Source organism: Pholcus phalangioides, unplaced genomic scaffold (assembly GCF_987345545.1).
Source record: "Pholcus phalangioides strain wild (caught in Gottingen) unplaced genomic scaffold, Ppha-v1.0 ptg000017l_1, whole genome shotgun sequence".
In the NCBI taxonomy this organism is placed as follows: Eukaryota; Metazoa; Arthropoda; class Arachnida; order Araneae; family Pholcidae; genus Pholcus; species Pholcus phalangioides.
In genome coordinates, this window is record NW_028301610.1 from 57,918,483 (window position 1) to 57,942,310 (window position 23,828).

The window sequence follows — 23,828 nt, forward strand, 5'->3', positions numbered from 1 at the left end:
TCCAGCAAATGAGAGAATGGGTTCAAGTCCCCATGAGAGCAGAAATGAATTTCCTTTTCCTGAAACAATATCTTTTCATGCAGCCAGTTTTCCATATATATTGTATTAACAAGGGAGAGTGTGATATCAGCAATTTTTGTTGAAAGATGTCATTCATAATTTTATGTATATATAAAAAAAGATGGGAAAAGGTGAAGTGCGGCATATCACATATGGCGGCATCATGCAGATGAAGCCAAGGAGCGTGATATCATTCAACCTGCACTGTATATAAGTACTGAGCTGCGATCGACTACTTGCTTGCTTACTTACTTTTAACTTGTCACTTACCTGCATGCACGCTGACGTTACATTGATAATATGTACGTGTTACTATGTTAGACTAATAATGTTACGTTGTTAATAATTAAATCTAAGTTATGTTACAACTGTGAGTCTCATCTTTGGAGTCACATGTATTGAGTATCTACAAGGTGTCTTCAATGGTCACTAGAAATGATTTTATATCATGTTATTCTATCGTTGAATGTTACTAAAGTGGCAATTGGACATCTAAACATATATTTATGTATTTTAATATTGAAAACAAAAATGCTTCTCTTTTAACCCTTAAATTAAAAGAAAAAACATAAAATAAATATTTTAGTATTTGAGAGTTATAGACCTTCCCCAAAACTTCCCCAAAATAGGAGACCATTCTATGGTGTAGGTAACAGAGCTGGACAAATTTATTGTCCAACATGCCAGGGCATGTGAAAATCCTGACCTATTTAAGATAAATCATTTCAAGTTGCATGCCTTTTACGGGGGAGGGAGTCCTCAATTTTTTTTGATATTTCAGAAAGAACATCTTTTTTAGTGTCACTTCAATACAAAATACAGTTGTATAAGTATGATACTTTTTTTAGAAAAAGTTGATTCCCTGTTAGTGCTATTTTTGAGAGCTGCTTAGACTTTACATGCTCAGAGATCTATAAAATAATACCAAATTGAGAGAATTGAAAATAAAATTAAACTTTGCTAAGCAATATTTTATCTGTTTATAGAAACAGTGAAACAACAAGGCAAACTGTGTATTTTAAATGTAACTATTTTACTGTATTAAAAATCCACTCTAATTAAACTTATGTGTTGATGTATTATTTCAGTTGAAAATATGCTAACAGAATCAATTTACACCCACTTTTGCAGAAAAAAAATTCTATATATTTTCATGGGGTTTGAACAGTAGAGGGTTAAATAGAACTAACATTTTTGAGCATTAAATTTTTGTGGACAATGAGTTTTTGGTAATCTGAGACCTTAAGGTCATCAAGACTCTACTGAATGAATGGCAGAATTCTGTCGCAGACTTATCCTGTTGCCAAGATCTCTTCGGATGGCTTCACACTGGACTAATAAGCGATGCAACAGCAGTATCAGCACAAATTGGTTGTAAACCTGAATTTCAAGTTTTTTAACCAATATATATATCTGTGTCGATATTACCATCATATTGCTTATCGTATTGGTCCAGTGTGAACCCGGCCCTCCAGCCTAGCTTCATGGCAGAGTCCCGAACAATTTGAGTTAAAAAGAAATTACAAAATTATGACAATATATTTCCCTGAACAATTGGATATGGTGGTCATTAACAGATTTTGTGGTGATACCAAATGAGATGGGGTTGGGAGTTGTTGGAGAAAACTGTTTCATTAAGAATGACTACTATTATATTAGAAGCAATTAGAGGGCCCATGCCATTTCATCTGTTATCTTACACATTGAGACTCTACTTCATAGGTGGATACAGGAGTAAGAGATAGGGCTATCGCTCTTCCTTTCCCCTTCAGTAAAATTTTTTATTATTGACATAGAGGTGGAAATTCATTCCTCTCATTATATACACCTCAATGTGCTTTGCCCTCCTCCTCCTGCATGAGAAGTCTGTATCCGCTTATGACTGAATGAATGAACGGCAGAACTTTGCCACTGGACTTAAGGCCCCTTTACACGTACGTTTTTGCGTGCGATAGCTGTAAACAACTTCAGAACTGCCTTCAAGAATGTGCGTGTAAAGGCGAAAAAAGTGTGTTCTGGAACTGGTCATTCCAGTGTTCAATCGTGAACTCAAAATCGTACGTCTAAACGCAAACCCACCCTACAGGCAAAAACGAGGAGAATCCCTCATCTCCTGCATCGTCTTCCTTCATTATCATTCTAAAAAAAGAGATGTATACAATATAAATAATTTTTTTCAGCGATAATATTAATTGCAATTTTTTTTAGAATCTTTTTGACGATTTTCCTTCCTTTTTCCAATGAATTGTTTTTTTAAAGAAATGATAAATTAGTTTCAAGTGCCGTAATTGCATTTATTAGGTTATTGCAATAATTTTCGAACGTTGATTTGGTTCCTTTATCTACAAGCATTATTATATGAGATTAATAGATGTTAAATTACTGTTATTATTTTGATAACTTCACAAGCTTTCATTTACCCTCAGGGTGTGGGAAAAATTCAAAATAGTTTAACTAGGGGCTCTTAACCCATAAGTTCTATTTTTTCTTTTTAAAGAAAGTAATTGGTTTTTTTAATAGAAAATAAATATTTTAAGAAAGATCAGTTTCAAAATTTTAAATTAACGATAGAAGTATGTACATAAATCCTTAATTAATGCAAAATAACGCGAGTATTTATGAAAGAAATTATTCTAAAATTAATAAAAATCCAGAAGTGAAAAAAGAAATAATTTCAGAATAGATTAAAGCTTTTAAATAATTTAGGGCTCCTTTTGGATTTGGCACTCATTCCATTTCCGTTCACTCACCATTCAAGACGCCTACCACTGGCTACAGAAATTTCGAAAGAAAAAACCGTTTTATTACTTAGAAAGTTATTCAATAAGCATATTTTTAAAATATGGAAATAGATCTGGGGAACACAAAGTTGATGTTGATGTTTTTAAGTCGCTGCTGAAAAGCTTAAGAACATCTGATTTAAATTTGATAGTATAAATTTGACTTCAACACAGTAGAAAAAACTTTAAAAGGGATTTAGGGTTGTGAAAAAACTTCCATTATCTGAATGTCAACAATGATACTGTTTAAAAAGAAGCACCCTATTGATTAGATTCAGCCATGATAAGATCACAAAAGATGTCCAAGGTCGAGTGATGTTCAAAATACCTAGTAAAAGGGATGTTTCGAGTTATAAGATTATCGCCGAACTCATTTAAAACCAAAACCACTGAATATCATGAATGATATCCAACTAAAAACGTATTGCTATTCACACTTTTAATTTTATTGCTGTCATTTCTACACAACGGAATGTTTTACACGGGTAAAAATATGTGTATATAGTTGTAAAAATTTGAAAAAAATCATGCTTCAATTTATTTGTTATTTTTTGTATTGTTATGAACTGCTTATGCTTAACAACATTAAACTGAAATGATTTTTTGAGAATATGAATACAACTGAGAGAAAGTTATCAAGAATTTCTTAAAAATTTATGAAATAAAGCCCTGCAAAATAACACCATAATTTCAAAAAAGTGCAGTGAAACCTTGATATAACGATACTCAGTTGATGAAGAAAAAAATATTATTGTAGAGGGATTATCAATATATCGGGAGGCAGCAGTTTAACATTAGAATATATACATTTTCAAAAAAGATTTGAAGATATATCATTGTAGAAGGATTTATTGTTATATCGAGAATCGTTGTAGTGAGGTTTCAATGTAATAATTTTGTATTGCTTTTTATCTATTTTTCTGGCTGGTAGTATTAAAAAAAACATCGGCTACACACAGTGTCAATAATTGATGGAAGAAAAAAATCTGATTTTTTCTTGTTTCAGTAAAATTAGAATATTAAGTATATAAACAATTAAATTCAGAAAATGTAGTTAAGAGCAAATTACAGCAATTAAAGTCGAACGAACAAATGAAAGTCGAATCAAAACAATAAAAATTTGAAATTAACGATCCCAGAAATTTCATTTCTCAATTTCTAATCAATTGCATAAAAAATTACCATAAATTTGTAGCAGTAATTTCAATTAATAATTACTGAAATTATTTTTAAAAACGAATAATCCCTGTAGTAATAATAAGGTTTTGACATCTATATTTTTTCCGCGCAAACATCAGCCGATTTCAATCTGCCAACAGGGAAAAACTTTGGCCAGGAACGTGGAGTGTTGTGCTTCCCCGATATATGGAGAACAGCATGTTGATCATCATCGCTCGTCACCAAATTAATGCTGTTGTTGACATCTCTTTTGAATCACATTGGTACCACCAGAAAATACAGTTATATGCATTTATTGGTCACCCAAAATAATTAATCAAAAAAAATTCAGTTAATGTTTCAACCTGTAAAACAGCTTACTGCACTACGCTATTGTGTCTTACACAGAAAGTAACCACAGTGAGAACTTCATTAACACAGGGGGCAAGTGGTGCAAAATACTGATGTCATTAGCTGCTCTCAGAACAAAAACTAACAAGGCATTTAAAAATATATTGCAGGTGACTTTGAGCAAGATATAAAAGAATATCATTGCAACAGTTTTAAAATATCAAGAAATATTGTTATATAGAGATTTATTTATCTCAGTAAAGAATATTACTGTATCAAGAGAAATAAATAATATTAAAAGCAAATTCAAACACGATTCAAAGCAATATTGCTATAGAGAGAGAGATTTATCATTACATTGAGTATTGCAATAATGTATGTAAATATTGCAATATTGTATGTACTGACCCTCTCTGCAGCCCTTCACGTTACCTCGTTTATGGCAGATTGTCTATGAAAGTTGCTTTTGCATTTTTATAGAGCCAATTGTTTGTTTGGGGATGGGGCTGACTATAAAGAAAGGTTGACAATCAAATAGAGGTTACTTCCCAAGGATATTTTCACTGGGTCTTTGAGTTACCAATATTGATTTAAAAAAATTTATTCAAATGCTTAAAGTTGAAATAGTTAGTACACCAAGCTTTTGAAATTTTTAGTTTCCTTTTAACTTTGCAAATAAGAAAAAACTTTTTCAAACTGAATAATCCTTAGTTCAAGCTATTCAGTGTAGAGAATAGGAGAATTATTTCAGAATTGTGTGAACCATGAAAAACAAATAAAAATTTTGATATTTCAAATACTAAGTGATAGCAAAGGTTTGTGTCCAATTTGGAAACAAAACACAAGTAGTTATAAACCAATGGCAACAGTTTTGCCAATTTATTTCATAGTGGCTATCATTTTTTCCATTGTCTCCTGGTATTTTATGAGCTTGTGGATTTCTTGTTCAAACAAACTATGGTTTCACATTTTTGAAGATTGCCTTTAATATAATAATTCATATGTTAATGCTTCCACATCATTAAAAATTGGGCACAACTTCTGCAGTAACACAACAATATTGTACTCACATATCCTATAGATAGAAAGGGTAGCATAAATTTCAAACCCCTCCACATCCAGGAATGAAATCCATCTGAAAAAATTATATTCTTTATCAGTAAAATAAGTGAAAATAAATATGATGAAAAAAACCCTGAATAAATCACACACAACTTAGAATAATAACAATATATAAACAAGACACGTTTTTATGGAATCATAGATCTCTCTAATGATTTTTGATATATAGATATTTTTTTTTCTTTTGAAATGAAAATAATACATAAATTAACAAATAGGATTATAAAATATTGTATATTAGCATCACTAATTCTGATATTAAATGTAAACATCAGTTCACTCAGTAAAATATTTAACAAAAAATTTTGAAAGATTCTTGGCTTGCCGGGAAAAGTCATGGAAAGATAAGCTTGTTAGGTGGTAGAGAAAATTTGTTACAAACGCTTTCCGAAAACCGGATGTACATATTCACAATGGGGATTACAGACAACAGGAAAATCTCCACCAAACTATATACACACATTAGTGATACTAGAATATCACATTTAATCTTCTAATTCAGGGAAATGTTTTATACAATGTGAGTTAAGACACTTGTCTAGGATCTTTATAAGAGGTATTTTGTTGGTTTTTAACTCTTTTAAGCAACATTGACATGATATCTCTCCTTCTTGAGCACCGACAGCCCCAGATATTTTGTAAAGTTGATTTTCCGAAATGGAATGCTTTTCCTTATACCCCATATTTTGTACCTGATGAAAATTAGAAAAAGTACTTCATTAAAAAAAAATATGGTATTTTTAAGGAGGTTTAGTGATTTATGTTATGCCACTTAAAGAGTTAAGGACTGACATTAGAAGTTGGTGCAAATTGTCAATTATCTGCATAAGGATGAATTTGATATACGGTGGATCCCGCTTATAATGTTTTCAAAAAACCACCATGAAGAAACGTCGTAAGTGGGAAAATACTTAAAACAGGAAATTTTAATAAGAATTACTTAGAGTTGAGACCCCGAAAATGAGTCGCACTACGTGGAAACGTTATAACCGGTATCGATTGTAATTTGTTCTTTATATATGTAGTCAAATTTCCTGTAAGTTTCATAAAAGTAAGCTGAAAACTATATAAAAACATGCAAAGGAAACTGAAATTTTTTAAAGATATGTTCAATATCTTCATAAAAAATACCTGCTATTTCTACAAAAATTCATGAAGACATGGCACATAGCACGTAAAATATTTTGTGAAAGCTAAAAATTATTAGCACTTTTTATGGTAGATTCTCTTGATAGAAAAATTTTATATTTTTTACATAATTTCTTTTTGGTTAGCTAAATACACTTTCATTTTCAAAAAGGTCTCTTCATGTTCTCCTAGTCATTCGTCTGCTTTTCTGAGGCTTAGTTTGTCCTGGACTGGAGTATGCTGTAGGGTTTTGGAGACCATACCTACAGAGGGACATAGACTAGGTTGAAGGGGTGCAGAGAAGAGCTACGTGTCCTTATTGCACACAGGGCTTGAGTTATGAAGAGAGACTTCATATTTTGAATATGTTTACATTGGATGAACGCAGGTGTCGAGGAGATATGATCGAAGTGTTAAAAATTTTCAATGGGATGGACCATGAACTTTTAGTACACCGCCAATCGACTGCTTTTACAAGGGGACACCAGTATCGATTGGTGAGGAACAATGCAAGGCTATGGTGTAGCAGGGAATTTTTCTCTAATAGGGTTGTTAATAAATGGAATAGCTTACCTCCTGAGGTAGTAAATGCTATCACAATTAACATGGTTGGAAAAGAAATACGATAAACATATTGGGGTAAATCGAGAAGTTATCCATACTTAGAATAAGACAACCATAAGTATTCTTATGGGCATTGTATAATATTTCATCATGTGTATATAGTGTTTGTAATATCATTTTTAATTGGGTTGCTGTATTTTTGTGTGAAATATATAACATACATATTTCTTATGGGCATCTTTTTCTCAGCCACCTCGTTGCCATTTTGCCTGTTGTGGCATTGTATTTGTAATTGAATGTTCACTGGGAAGTGTGACTTCAAGAATTACTTTCGCATACTTCAAAATAACAGAAGGGTTCATCAAGTGTTTTCTAGAAATTTCAAAAAATACCTACTGACATTTGGCTATATATACAAATATAAGGCCACAACAGGCAAAATACACAATGAGGTGGCTGAAAAAAAGATGCCCATAACTATTTCTAAACTGCAGCAACCCAATTAAAAAGGCAATTATAAAAACAAAGTATATATACATGACAAAATACAATAAACTGCCCATAAAAAATATTTATGGTTGTCTTATCTAAGAATGGTTAGCTTCTTGATTTACCCAAATGTGATTTATCGTATTTCTTTTTAAATGTGTCCATTGTGCTAGAATTCATTACCCACAGGGGTAAGCTATTCCATTTATTCACAATCTTATTAGAGAAAAGTTTACTGCGACACCACAACATGGAGTATGGTACATTTTAACTACCCCAAAGAAAATTTTAAACACTTCAATCATATTCCCCATGACACTTGCGCTCTTCCAGTGTAACCATTTTCAAAAAAAATCAAGTTTCTCTTCATTGTTTAAGCCCTGTGGAGCCATCAAAAGCATGCGTAGCTCTTTTCTGCAACCCCTTGACCAAGTCAATGTCCCTCTGTAAGTATGGTTTTTTAACCCTAATGCCATACTCCAATCCAGAACACACTAAGCCCCAGAAAAGTGAAAGGAACACTTTTTAGGAGAACGCAAAGACACCTTTTTGAGAAGGAAACTGAGAATTCTGTCACTTTTTGATCACTGTTGAACAATGTTCAGAAACCCTAAGCTGCTCATTGAGGATGATTCCCAAATCAGGGATCTCAGTTGCATCTGGAGTGACACCACCATTGAAATCGAAAGTGAAATGTGGATTGTTCGAACCAAAATGAGCGACCATGTACCAAGGAGCTTGTCGCGAGTTGGCCATGAGAAATAATATAATAATAATTTGAATCAATATAGAAAAAAAAAAACTTTCAACTTGACTAGTGATCATAATCAATAGATGTACTCATTGTTCAGGCCAGTGACCTGGCAATAGCCTAGGAGCAGGTTGCCTCTACAAACAACAAAATTTTAAAAAAGAATCGAGACATTCTGAGAGTGATTTGGCATGCACAATTTTTTTTTAACTGAACATTAAATTGAATTAAATGGATACCAAGAACACATACATGCACAAAAATAAAACGATTAGCAAATAAAATTGATGAGTGATGTGCTTCCATTCAGATCGGATTATGATAATAGCAAAAAAGGAAATAAAATGATTACTCACATCAACAGCTGTAATAAACAAATCGAATTCAGAAACAAAAAAAATCTGATAGCAAAAATATATAAAATTATATATATATAAAAGAAACCCTTTTTTTTTCTTAATACAATTTTCTCAAGAATCGCATTGGAACTCCATGTGGTTAGTCGAGAGATTAAGAGAAAAATATTAAATGAATAAAACAAAAAGGGCTCAAAATGGAATTTACCTACTGGTTAACATATTTTTAATTTTACCCACGACCAAAGTTTTCTCCACAGAGTAGAACTTTCCCAAAGACTCTAAATGGTGGGCAAAAATGGCCAAAAGGTGCAAAAAGGGGGCACAGATCTACCAACGCGTGACCAGTCAGGTCAAGAAATAAGCAAGAAGTGTCCAGCTCTGGCGAAGAAAGTTGGAAGATTTCTTAATCGAGCAAGCTGATTGGAGACAGTAAAGGTGACGAGGGAGAGCCTCCTATGTCCTGACCAATCTGGAACCTATCTTAAAAAAGAAAAATGACACGAAAAAAAAAATAAATTCCCCCTCCTTCTTGAGAAGGGCAAGGAGAGAAAGAAAAAAAATGGTGATTCAAAATTATACAAAAGGAAATATTAAAAATGACACAAAAATTATATATATATAAGATATAATTAAAATAAAATGTTGCACATGAAAAACAAGTACTTAAAAGTGTGTGAAATTAAATTCTGCATAGAAAACATATATGAAACTCATCACTTGCCGAAAATTTTACCACATAATTCAAGATTTTACATAATGTTAGATTAGAGACAAAGGACAACAAGAAAAAATACGTGACCGCAAAATTTAAAATTTCAGCTCCCATTATTTTACCAAATACAGTACACACAGTGAGGTTCAATTGGAACTATATTAAATCCTGCTCAGATGTTTTCAAATTAAAAAAAATGAGATTTGGAAAGCTGAAAAAGACCAGCTTTCGCCTACAAAAATCCCTATGCATCTCCATGAACGACAGTTTAGAGAGGGAAAGGGTTTAATTATCAGGGATTCTATGGTTAGAGAATTGGGGGATAGGGTGTGAAGAATTTGAGGTTTCGAGTGCTGTTGTTTTCTTGGGGGGAAGATTAACAATGTTCAAGACATTTTTCATAGATGAAAGCTCCCTGGGCAGGTAATCGTGTGGGTGGGAACAAATCGGGTAGGAGCGAATGTTAGTAAGTCTCTGTCAGAGTACCAGGGGTTGATATCATCCGCTCTGGAGGGGGGTTTAGATGTGGCAGTGATTTCAGTACTGCCAAGGGGTATAGTAGGGCATTTATAGGAGTAGGACTAATTATTTCAACTCAGGCCAGAAGAACATTTGCTCCTCACTTGGGGATCACGTTCTTGGAGTTTTCACCAATAGGTGGCTTCGTTGGATGGGATTCACCTACATAGGCAGGAGTCTGGGAGGTTTACGATAAACTTAGGTCACATTTTTTACTCCCAGACTAGGTAGATGGAAATGTGGGTTAATGATAACATCATAGATGGAGAATTACCCAACATTGGATGGCTTCTTGATTGACACTAAATCACAGGGTAAATTAAAATGTGTTCTAAGAAATGTCAAGAGCTTGGGTAATAAAGATTTTTTAGAAACTGATAGCTGTGGAGGGCCTAGATCAGTGGTTCTCAACCTTTGGAAGCTCACGGACCGGTTTCATTTATTTTGTAAGTAGAAGGCCTGGTCAAACACATGTTTAACAGAACATGAATGGGGGAAAAGGAAACGGCAGATCAGTAGCAGACTGGTAGTGTTCAAAATTTTCAACTGGATGGATAAGATGGACCATGAACTTTTAGTACACCGCCAATCGACTGCTTTTACAAAGGGACACCAGTATCGATTGGTTAGGGACAATGCAAGGTTATGGTGTCGCAGGGAATTTTTCTCTAATAGGGTTGTTGATAAATGGAATAGCTTACCCCCGGAGGTAGTTAATTGTATCACAATTGACACGTTTAAAAAGAAATACGATAAACATGTTGGGGTAAATCGAGAAGGGATCCATACTTAGAATAAGACATCCATAAATACATTATGGACATTGTATAGTATTTTATCATGTGTATAAATACTAGTTTATAATTTTAGTTTTTAATTGGGTTGCTGTATTTTTGAAATATATGACATCCATATTTGTTATGGGCATCTTTTTCTCAGCCACCTTGTTGGGCATCTTGCCTGTTGTGGCCTTGTATTTGTATGATGTCACAGCCCAGTACCGGGACGCCACCTGGCGGTTGAGAAACACTAGCCTAGATGCTTGGTCGTCTGGGGCAAGCACACATTTTGATGCCCCCTTGTAATGTTGGAGGTGTTTCAGAATGAAATTTGTGCCCTCTAGGGTCTAGTGCTCAGGGCACGAGACCCGCCTGTTCCCTCTTAGTTGCGGCTCTGCTAGATGATATAGCCATTACTACATCTTGAGCAAATGATGGGGATGAATCTTTCTTACACATCTCAGGATACAATACTTTTTAAAGAAATAGATCTGATATGAAAGTGGGTGGAGTTTTAATATTCGCGAAATTATGTTTGAAGGCTTGAGTGAAACATGCAGAAAAGTGATATTGAAACCATATATGGGTTGAGCTTGAAAACAAAAGGCATCATAAACTTATTGTGTTTGTTATAAATACTGAATAGAGATCCACACTACATCCACAAACTTCCTGATAAAGTTTCCTACATATGTGAGCATAAAAGGGTTGTCATATTTGGGGATTTCAATATCGATGCCCCATTGATACCTAAGTATGAATTGGAAAAACCTTTTGGCTAGAGATCAATATGAAAGACTTTTTCAAGTTAGTGATCGATAATTTTTTGTATTAGCATGTATCAGAAGCTACTAGGGCTATTGCTATTTTAGATTAAGTTCTCACTAGTTTCAAGGATCTTGTTGAACATGTTTCAGTGGGGGATACAATTTCTTCCAGTGATCTCACTGTGTCATTAGTTTTCTCTGTAAATTTTCTTCGGGTAAAATTGATAACATAATAATAATAGTTCCTTGTTTTCAGAGAACCAACTTTTATGTTTTGAGAGAATGGTTAGTGGTAGTTTTCAAAAACCTGTTCGAATAAGTAGTGGTGTTAACTGAATAGGAAAAATTTAGTGCGAAGCTGTCCTCTGTTTTGCAAGATGTCATACACTTTGTACATACCACCCCCCCCCCCCTTCTACTTCACGGATAGCATGCGTAATCTTTATCTTGAAAAGAAAAGAGCATTAAGAGAGTACAGTTAAATTTAAGGAATAAAATTTAACTTGTATGTATAGTTTTTATGATTGCATTTTTAATTGGGTTGCTGTATTTTTGAAATATGACATCCATATTTGTTATTGGCATCTTTTCTTGGCCATCTAATTAGGAATTTTGCCTGTTGTGGCCTTCTATTTGTATTTATATAAAAGTAAATTAAAGTGACTTGTCATTGTTCACTGATAAAATAAGGGTGTTGAAGAAAGCGATAAGGGATAGTAGAAAGGAAGTTGAATTAAAGTTGGCAGTTGATATTAGCTCTGAACCAAAATCATTTTTGAGATACATCAATGATGGATGCAAGGGGACAGTTGGCTCCCTCTCGCTAGGAGGATCTAGGGTAGAGAGCAATGTGGGCATGTGTAGTGCTTTCAATGACTTTTTTGCATCAGCTTTTAATCGAGAAAATGACGATCAATGTACGGGGGAGTTGTATGGGGTAATAAAATCTTCAACAATATTCAAGTGGAAGATGTGGAGGTCCTAAATCTTCTAAAAAACTTATAAAAATGTATATACAAGCAAAGACCTAGAGAACCAGATATCTACCCTAGGTTCCTCAGGGATTGCACTAATGAGTTGTTGGGGCCACTCACAGATATACAGGAGCAGTGTTACTGAGTGTATCGTCCGAAGGGATTGGAAGCTTGCTAATGTGGTTCAAATATTTAACAATGGTAGTAGAGAAGCTGCGTCCAATTATCGTCCAGTGAGTTTGACAAGCTCCCTATTGAAAATTTTGAAAATTATTATCAAAAGACAATTAATGAAGTGGATAGATAAAAATAATGTATTGTTTGATAATTGGCATGGGTTGAGAAAGGGGAAGTCACGTGTAACTAACATACTTTGCTTCTATGCTCACATGACGAAGGCTTTGGGTAAGGACAAAAATGTAGATGTTGTTTACCTTGATTTCCAGATGGCATTTCATCAGGTCCAACATGGTAAACTCTTGAAATGTTTACATGAGATTAGGATTTGGGGAACTGAATTAGCTAGAATCGTGGTTAACAGATAGTTCAAAACAGATTATTATGAATAGAGAATTCTCTGATTGGACTCCTGTCGCAAGTGGAGTTCTTCAAGGAATTTTTTGAGAAAAGTATGGGTGTCTTTGGCCCCATACTTTCACTTTTATCAAGAAACCTGATCAGGATATCAATGGGATTATTGGCAGATGATGTGAAGCTAATGGGGGTAGTCAGGAAGTGATAGGGAGTTGCTCCAGACCATAGTTTCCCAACCTTTTTTGTCTATCGCCCGTTCTTCAGAATTTTTTTTCTCCCAGTGCCCCCAATGCAATCTAACCCATAGAATCCTATGCTATACCCGTAATTTCTATCGGCCCCTAGGGCGATGGAATTTATTTACGCCCACATTGGGAATCACTGCTCCAGACCAACTTAAACAGGATTGGAGCATGGGCAAATGAATGAAGCATGGCATTTAGCATTGACAAGTGTATGGTCACTCATTTTGGTTCAAACAACCCACATTTCTCTTACAAGTTGAATGGTGTCGCTATCCTGGATGCAACTAGAGTCACCGATTTGGGAATTCTCATTGAGTGGCTAAGGTTTTCTGAACATTGTTCAGTGGGGGGCAGTAAATTCTAATACAATTGAGGTGCATTTGAGACAACCATAAATATATTTTATGGCATTGTATTATTTTATCATGTGTATAATTATAGTATTTAGTTTTTATGACTGCATTTTTAATTGGGGGTTGCTGTATTTTAGAAATATATGACGTCCATATTTGTTATGGGCATCTTTTTCTCAGCCACCATGTTGGGGATTTTCGTCTGTTGTGGCCTTATATTTGTATAAATACAAAAGAGAATGACACCATTTTTTTGTAAAGACAGAATCAGTATTTCTTAATAAAAATTTGTAAATAAGGGATTTACATCCAAAAATTCCTCTAGAAATTTAAAAAATTTTCATTCATTTGCTTTGAAAATGCTCCAATTCATGACCTTCTCAACTTACGAGAAAAAAAATGAATGTCATGTAGCAATTTAAAGCTAAATGAAAGCAAAGTTTTCATGTCTTTATATGCAGTCTTGAAGAAATGTGTATGCCGTGTTAAAAATCGGACTTTATTTGACGAAATTTTTTTTTCACTTTTAGAATTTTTAAATAAATTTGAGTTGGAATTTTATCACATATATTATACATGGCTAAACTATGTCACAGGTATATGTTGATTTGTTGTAATGTCTCTACACTTATAAGATGCAGCACGTTTTTTGAATTACCGTAACAAATTGTTAATAATTTTCTGAAATTGCAGTTTAACAATGATCAACTTTAATGAAATCCATTGAAAATAAATTTTGAATGCTTAACACTAGAAGAGGGCTGGACTGTACATCATACCCAGAAGGGCCAATATCAGTCCAAATGACTGCCTCTTTTTGATACAATATACTTAATCACACAAAATATTTACAATAAAAATAACAAGCAATGTCTTACATGGTTAATTTGTGAATTTTTAAGAAATTCACTTTTTCTCAAGTATACAGGGTGTCCATAAAATGACTAAGTTTAAATATAAAAATATAGGACTTTTTTGACAAGATTTACCATGAAAAAGGGATAAACATTACAATAACACCACATCGTACATTACTCCATTTTAATGATGTGTACATTTATATACATATATCTCAGTCTTTTATATTAAGACTATTTAAGTATTTGCAAATGCTATTGTAAGTTTCAGGAGAAAAGAGGTTGGAAAAAGGCCGAGGAGGGACAGAAGTCGCGAGAAAAGAAAAAGGAACGAATTGAGACGAAGGTGGAAATAGTGTGAAGGGTTGTACCGAAGGAACATGACGGTTTCGTTGAAGATGTTGGATAATAATTGAAATAAAGTGTTGTTTTATTCTTTTGGGAGTTTAGAACTCAGTTATTTCACCCTGAAATCACAGTAGAAATGCAGCCGAGGACATATGACTGACAAAAAGAAGACTGGGAAAGTTTACTGCTATTGGATGACATATAATGTTATATAAATTTGCACATTGAGGAAAAAGCAGTGCACCATTAAAATTTCACTCTGCCAATTAATTTATAAAGAGGATGTAAATTTAAAAAAAACCACGATGAAAAGGAAAGGCAAAGATGTAATCTGATTCAAGCCAGTCACTTTTGCAATTATAGGTAGAAGTATCAGAATATCATGATCTTTAATGTCAATGTTTGCATCTTAAGTCTCCTCGGCCTCAGGTTCTTTGTCCAAAATATCATTTATTAGTGATAAAATACCATTATCATTTAAACAAAGGTCCGTCCTCTATAAGAGTCATTTCTACAGTATGAATGAACCTCTGTATTTTACACTGGTGTAAGAAATTAAGAGAATTTGCAGACTTGGTCGATTATCTCTAGAACTACTGTACCGATTTTAATGAAATTTGATATGTACATACATTGATACAATACAAAACAAATAATCATTCAATAATTGTAATACACACGCATGATCATGTGTAACACTCGTTGGAGTCGGAAGGTATGAAACACCGGTTGCAGAATAAACAAAAAAATGGGTTAATAGGGGGTATGGTCCCCTCTTACAGATATACAGGTCTCACAGCGTGATTTCATACTCGAAATAAGGCAGTTTATCATTTCCTGTGACAATTGGTCCCACTCGTTCAGCAACGCTGTTTTGATTCCCTGGATGGTTCCCAGAGGGGGGTTGCGAGTTGCAATTGCCCTCCCCAGGGAGTCCCAGACATGCTCTATAGGGTTAAGGTGGTCTGGAGATCTGGCTGGCCAATCCATCCGGCGAATATCCTCACTCTCTAGAAAATCGTAGAGCAGAAGAGCTCTATGTGGCCTCGTGTTATCGTCCATTAAAATGAACTCAGGGCCAACTGCACCCCTGAAAAGGTGAACATAGGGCTCCAAGACCTCATCCCTATACCTCACACCAGTCACAGTGCCTCTTTCAAAGACATGGAGAGGTGTGCGGCCATCCAACATGATGCCTGCCCAGACCATTAAACCTCCTCTGCCATAATGGTTGATTTCGTGGACATTGGAGGGTAGGTAGCATATTCCTGGTTTTCTCCATATGAACGTACGGCGAGAAACGGTGCTTAGGCTGAACCGGGACTCATCAGTGAAGAGAACGGTCGCCCAATGATCCATACTCCAATCTCTGTGCTCTCTGCACCATGATAAACGGATTCTCCTGTCCGTAGAAGAGAGCGGGACGCAAACAGCAGGTCTTCTTGCAAACAACCCTCTCTCATGAAATCTTTTGGAAACAGTTACCCTTGATACACGGGTTCCTGTGGCTGCATACAAGTCACGAGAGAGCTGAGAAGCTGTAGCACTCCTGTTACGCCTCGCTATAATCGACAAATGGCGATCTTCTCTGGCTGTCGTGGCTCTTGGACGACATTGCCCAGGCTTTCTCTCGATGGATCCGGTATCCTGGAACTGTTTCCATAAGTTACACACGACGCTGGGCGTTAAATTGAACTCTCTACAAATCTGGACTTGAGATTGGCCTGCTTCTAGCCTCCCCACAATTCGCCACCTCATTCCATCATCTAAACGTTGGTGGTTACTCATTTTTACTGTTACAATTGTCATTTATTTATGTATATAAATTAGATGTTGTATTTCCTATTGGTTGTGCTCCGATGTGTATTTTTCTGAGATGGTCGGTCCCAGGAGTGGGATCGTTCCGTACTTCCTTTTTTATAGGCATAAATATCCGGAGTCACTTCGCATTATCTCGCATTCATCCTCGCTTTCAACTCAGAATACATCACTTTAGGAGAAGGTGATCGCCTTTGGGTGAGTCATCTGAAGAATGAAATAGTTTGTCTCACTGGTGCTTACACATCGCCGGCTGGTTCCGGACTCATCATACCTCATCTCTAGTCAATCGTTGTTGTCGTTCCTGTTATCGTTCAACCGTCCGCCGTATGGTTCTGCATCGATCATTGCTTCCGATCGGCACCTTGGCCATTAAGTCTGTAGCTCTTGCCGCCACGTGAGGGTTCGCCTCGGATCGTGACCTTCCGTCAAGGTCGATGACGTCACGGCTCGTGTAACCCGATGAAGATCGTCAAACTCTTGCAGCCGGCTAGATTGATGAGACAACAGACTTGCATTGGTGTACGGTATGAAATTGAGAAATAATTCTGTTATTCGTAACCTATTCAATTGTTAAAGAATTAATAAATTTACTTATGTTAAAATCTAGAAATTTCTTTGAAATCATTTGTCTCTCTCTTATTGTATATCGATTACACCGATTTCGCCAGACCAGAATCCTGGGTAGTTATGCTGGGTTGTCGCAATAACACCAAGAAATTCGCCGAGGTGTGCTAGCGAACGAAATGTCTTAACTTAAGCGCGCTTATAAAGCCTGTTTCTCTACTGGCTCCGCCTACACACACATGTACGCTTACGTATTTGACATATAAGATTTGCATTTTTGTCTAGAAGCAGTGGTTTTACATTCAGTTCAGTTGTTTTCATGAAATTCGATAAAATATGCATATTCTCTTAATTTATTTCACCAGTGTAGCAATTATTTAAATCAGATAATGACATTAAGAGTTATCTAAAGTCTGACTAGAACAAAAATTGAGCTTGTCAGGTGAACGATCAGAAAAAAAATTACCTTAACTTTTATAATGTAATCCCAGTTTTATCAAAGTTTGATAAAAGAACTTTTAAAAACTTTTTACATTCACTCAAATGTAACCAATATGCGGTGTAATGTAAGCGGTGTAAATTGCATTTTTGTGTAATCAATAAAAATGGTTGCATTTTTCCAGTTTTATAAAAACTTTCATGAAACTTTTATAGTGCAATCTGGGTCTAAGGCTGGGATTACACTATAAAAGTTTCATAAAAGTTCATTGATAAAACTTGAAAAATGCAACCAATAAGGGCATCAGTCGCATTTGCTTGAATGTAACCTATGGGCTTTATTGGTTGGATTTTTTGAGTTTTATAAAAGGGATTCTATCAAACTTTTATAGTATAATACCGGCCTAAGTAAGACATGGTATTATGATTGTGAAAATGCATGAACTTCTGCTGTCCCCACAAAAAGTCTTTTTAGTTAGTCAAGTAACATGATGCAGCAAATATATCATTATTTTATTTATTATTTATTATCTGTTTGTTATTAGTGTTGTGTTGTGGGAATTATGTACCTAAAAACAAAAACATACAATGCCCGCCCCAAACTGGGAAACACATAAAATTTAGTATCTAGGTATAAATGTCGATATCTTGTGAACAAAATCTTCAATATCTTCAAATTTTTGTACACCAGGAGAGGTATAGAAATTTTGGTTGGTTCAAGTCTCAACCTGACCACTTGTGTTTGATTAAATGAGAAGCATATCCAAGAACATAAATCTTGGAGAACTTTTTAACTTAACACAATTCATGAAAACCTTAAAAAAATTATTAGTTAATGAAACAATGTTAAAATATACTGCAGTAAAATATTGTAGCGTTGATTGAAGTGTTGCAACGTTTTGATCATTGCATTCCAGTGATTCTTTTTATAATCAACAGACAACAAATCGAAAACAAACAACAAAATATTGTCAAAAACTATGTTATTAACAATTAAACTTCCCTTTCATTTTTTTTGGTTTATATTTCAAACATAAAATTCAATGACCATAAATTATGAAACAGCTTAACCATTGCCCATAAAAAATAACAATGAATGATCTCACCATCATTGAGTCTTGTTGGTCTCGATTTTAGTCATGCATTCAAATAAGTCCGATTGAGTTCAAGTATTCCAAGCAACTCCATCACCGCACAACACAAACCATTAGTTCATAGTCGATACAATTCCCCACACCAAAGAACACCTCCAAAAGTAAAAGCACTGATCAGCTCAAGTCAGGTGGTCGGCCTCTCCCCAGTGAAAAATATGGAAACGGAAAGCAGATCAAGTCCATCGAGTGGTGAGAACAGCAATGAGATAACTCAGTGATTCATCATAAGCATGACAAGACTGGAACTACACAAGGATCTCGAACACAATATTAATTCATCGTACGATACTGAACCGGATCCGCTGGTAATATAATGCACAAAGGCACATTAATAATTGTTAATTATTAACACATTAATTTTAAAGACTATTAATTATTCCATTTTAGCCTTAAAACTTTGACCAAAGGCCAAATGTTACATTGAACTCAAGTCATGATTACAGAATGACAACAAAAGTAGCAGCAGCATATGTAGGGACGGCGGAAGTTATTTGATCATTTTTGTCGCACCACGGTCATTTTCTGCACACGAGGGCTAATTAGACCGGGACCTACAATTTATTGCCGATTCCGAACGGCAGGCTTGTTTTTCATACTCATCGAGAGGCTGGTGCGCTAACCCGTCGATGGGGGACTCCCTGCGGTAGCACGACGGAAGTTAGAAATGATTGGTGTTACTGAAAGTGTGGTTGCTTTGCAAAATAATAACAAACTTCTTCGGATAGAATATAAAAATTCACAGAAGACCATATGTATCGCTTTCAAGTAGAATGCCCTGTAATGCTCCAGGCAGATGTGCTGGACTAGTTGGGATCTGAATTCACTCTTTGGCCACTGAATCAACATTGCACAAGTCTGCCAGAATATAATACATTCTAGGCAACAAGTAGACCAGGTATCTAATTGTGGATCTGTTGCATATTATATTTATTTTGCTCATGTATTCTGGGTTCGGATTGGATTCTGTGTATGCAATGTTTGGCAGAGATTGATTGTATTTTTATTGGTAAAATGTGTGCACACATGGTGGACTTGAGAAGATGTGGTCACACCCATGGTCGCAACTAAGGCAGTTTAGGGAGTCTGGTGCCCAGGGCATTCAACCAGAAAGGGTGCTCAATTTACTTTTCGTAAAAAATAATGGGGACTGGGAAACTGGAATCAGTTTTAAAATTCTGAAAATGATGGGGTGGGGATGCAACCTATATAATGCACTCCCAGATTCTACTTTTAACTTTCAAGTTTTTTGACAGCAAAAGAAAATGACTCAGCGTCATATTTCAAATCAAGACATTCATTCAATCACAAAAAAAAAAACACGATTACAAAATTTAGTTAAGAAATCCTTGCTAACGTTATTAAAATTTAGTAAAATATTAAATGATGAATATATATATATCACAGAAACTTTTTCACATATCATTATCGCACTTATCTGAAACTGGACCGGAATTTCGGCATGCGACTAGAACTCTGTTTCCACGCAACTTCCAACAGCTTCCAGGTGGACGTCTTCCGAGTAGTAGACCCAACGGAGGCCGACTCACAATAGACCTGAGGTGGATGAAACACGCTGGAGGTTGTATCACCACATATCAAGATGCACTGTCTGGAACTAACACAACATCGGAACCAAATAATGAATCTGGCCTGGCAAGTGATGCAAGTCCGTAGGCAAGACGTTGATCATCGGACGTCAGCTCAGAGAATGCCAAAGGACTCGGTTTGCAGGAGGTTTGGAGTCAGGTCGTGACGAGGCAGATGTTGAGGTTAGCTAGAATCGACCCATCGATTAGACCTGGTTGACGATATCAACTTGTTCAGTACCAGGGACACTAGGTGTTGAGACCTTTCATCGTCACCGAGCGAGTATTAGGAAAGCTAAGTCACAGCTCTCAATTGAAGTTACTATTAGTTCATAAAAGAACTCCGGACCTGCCGAGCCACAAATGCAAATTTAGAAAAACAATACAGGGTATATTTCCAAGCCTGAGGCTAGATGAAGTTTCGTTACATTTTAAGTTTATACGTGATACACTAAAGCACTACTGTGCTACAACATCGGAGAACTAAGCTCGTGAAATGAGTGAAATGAAAAAGCGAATGTTCACCAAACACAACCTGTATTTATACTGATCATGAAATAAATATTCTTGGTCCCCTTGGATCACGGAAACACTTCTCGTCACAAGAAAACTATTGCGTCACACAAAGTACAATTTGATACAATTTACATAAAGTTTCAGAAATATTATTGTAAACAACAAATCACTGTTTGGCAACATGCCAGGTTCACCCAATGCAACCAACGATAATTGGGACTAATTTACCAACGGATGTCCGCGACCATCCGCCGGCAAACGAAATATTTAAGCATGCAATGGAAAATTTATAGTTAACGCACGAAAAGGACACAAAACCCCAATGAGACCAGGTGACACCTCTCCCAGGAGGCACCAACAGTATTAAGGAAAATTATAAGTTAAAAATATCGACGAGAGATTAATTTTGATGGGACATTAGCAGTCCAACCTGCAGTCTCATCCTCGTCTAGCGACTGGAAAACCCCACTTTCCAGCCGAAAGACTAAGCGGACGAACTAGCCCATACCGGAACGCTAGCGAGACCTTCAGTGGTTTCCGGTAGCTAAGCGGTCCCTGGGGTAAGAATTCTCTCTTGATATTAAGATTAGTAAGAAAAACATGACCCGGAGGCCGTCATGTTATAGGGAGACTTGTGTTTGATATTTTTCCCTTGCTTTCTTTGTCCAGTTCAAGTTGGTAAAAAATATTAAGACAAGGAAAAAACAAATGGATGACAGCGATAGGATATCATGCCTACAAGAAAGGATTAAACAGTTCCACTATTATAGCTGAAAATCGCCCAAGTGTGTGTTAATTTGATTTACATATTTCGTTTTACGAGGTTTTTAACAGCTGGCTGATGCGAAGATGAATTGTGGGAAAGAGAAAATTCAGCTGTGCTTGTGGGGAATCTAACCCACGTCCTCTCACTTTCTGGGTGAGCGTCCCAGCCAGATCTCCAATTTCTTGTATTTGTTGCTGGATATTGTGATATATTTTTCTACAATATTATTTCTTTCTCTCTCATGAAGATATGTAAATCAGATACAAAGTTCAGTACTGCACCTTTAACATTGTGATTGGCTCTGTCATGAGGCTGAGGCATTATGGGAACGCTCTCGTATAAATACCAGATGCACAGAGAGATGCTCACTTCAGACTGATTCCTGCGTCTTCGAAACAGTTACTTATTCTAAGGTGTCTCACCCTGCTGAGGCGTATGCCAGGTGGTCTCTCAATCATCACAATGTGCTTTAGACAACTCTCTTGTTTTGCCACCTGCTCTTATGTGATGTTCAAAAGTCATCACTGTCTCGTCTGTTATGTGGATTGATTGGCAGCCAGACCGACTGGCCCTCTCTTGACGTCCGCCTCCTGCTGAGTGGCTGACCTGTGGTTTCAACGAACACCCCAGGATGCAAACCCATGTGAACTCGGCTCCAGGGTTTTCTCCGATCGTGGTGCATAAAAGGCCAACACTTAATTGTGATATCTTAGACTGGTTTTGAGGACAATGTGGACTAGCATATGAATTTCTGGACAAAGCAGTGAGAGGGTTCTTTTACCGTTTCAATATAATGTTTTGAGAAAAAAAGCTAACTGTGATAATTTCTTGTAACAATATTGTGTTAAATTCTAATAGTTAACAGAATAAATGTTTATTATTTAACACATGAATTCCTTTCATTGTTGTAATCTATTCAATGATCACACTGGATTTAATTTAATAATGAACCAGGAAATGCAAGATAAACGTTGCAATGCCATATGAAAAGCCTGTGTCTTAAAAATAATTTTTAAAATGTATGTTTATTACTGATAAGAATTTCGTGCACATAAATTAACTCACCTTTTTTTTGAAAATTCCTAAAATATGTTATTTGAATAATTGATAAAATATGCACATAAAAACTGAAATTCTGCTGTTAACCAAAGGAGTGGCGGAAAATGGATTTTCCCACACCCTTCAGCCAGGAACCCAGGTCGGTATTTCTTACGGGCCTCCTTCTAAAGTCAATTTATAGTTTAAAAGAAGCAAGGGTAACTGGATTCATGCCAGTCTACAGTGGTACAGTCCTCTCAGCACTAACCCTTTCCCCATGTGTTGCCAGGGCCACCATTACCAGAAGTGTGGCCCGGTGAGAAAATAATAAGATTCGTCTCACCAATTTCGGGGCATCAAAAATGTTTAGGACTCATTTCGCCTCCATTTTATATATTTTTAAAGGGGGGGGGGGATAAATCGACATCCATTATTCCAGAATATATAGGAATGCTGAAAAATATCTATAATATTTTTTAGATATTACTTTACTTAGACTACGGGCATTTCCAAACAAGATTTGAAAAAATATCGTGGAAGAGGGTACTTATCGGGTACAGAGTTGAAGTGAGATTTCATAAAAAATTATTGTATCCACACACACACGCAGGGATACTGTCTCATATCAACAGAGACTCTATTGCAAAGGAAATAATACATTAGAGAAAGTAGTTTAGATAAAAGTCAACTCACATGAGGTATAAAATATGCTCCTTCATCAATGCCGATATGCAATTTCTTTGAGAAAAAATTTATAATTATTTCTCTTTTCTGCTCTGCATGAGAACTTCTCATAATATCAAATTACCAATAATAAACACTGATGGCAAATATATATATCATATGGTTATGAAAACGCACGTATCTTAAGCAAAGGCACGTAAAAATATGATCGCCTTTTCTAACTTATCTCAAAACTGCTTGTCATTGGACAGAGAAATTTCACGGAGAGGGATCACCAGGAAGCCTAAAATTTATCGAACATGTGGGAACATGGGTTTAACAACAAACCATTTCTGAACTGTAGTTTTTTTTTTTGCCATATGGTCACCACTGAATTCGAATGCTGGTAGAATAAAAGGTTTTTGGAAGACT

General features: G+C 35.6%; 1 protein-coding gene across 3 annotated transcripts in view; it reads right to left on the reverse strand.

Moving 5' to 3' along the window:
- LOC149074165 (transmembrane protein 120A-like) overlaps positions 1-23,828 on the reverse strand; it is a 117,701-nt gene that overhangs the window by 15,951 nt on the left and 77,922 nt on the right. For 2 of the 3 annotated variants that reach the window (XM_089246621.1, XM_089246622.1), the window contains one exon: positions 5,420-5,484. In XM_089246621.1, coding sequence (XP_089102747.1) covers positions 5,420-5,484 — 65 coding nt within the window. Of the gene's footprint in view, positions 1-5,419; positions 5,485-23,433; positions 23,472-23,828 lie in introns of those variants that run through there. The other variant, XM_089246623.1, reaches the window with a different exon arrangement.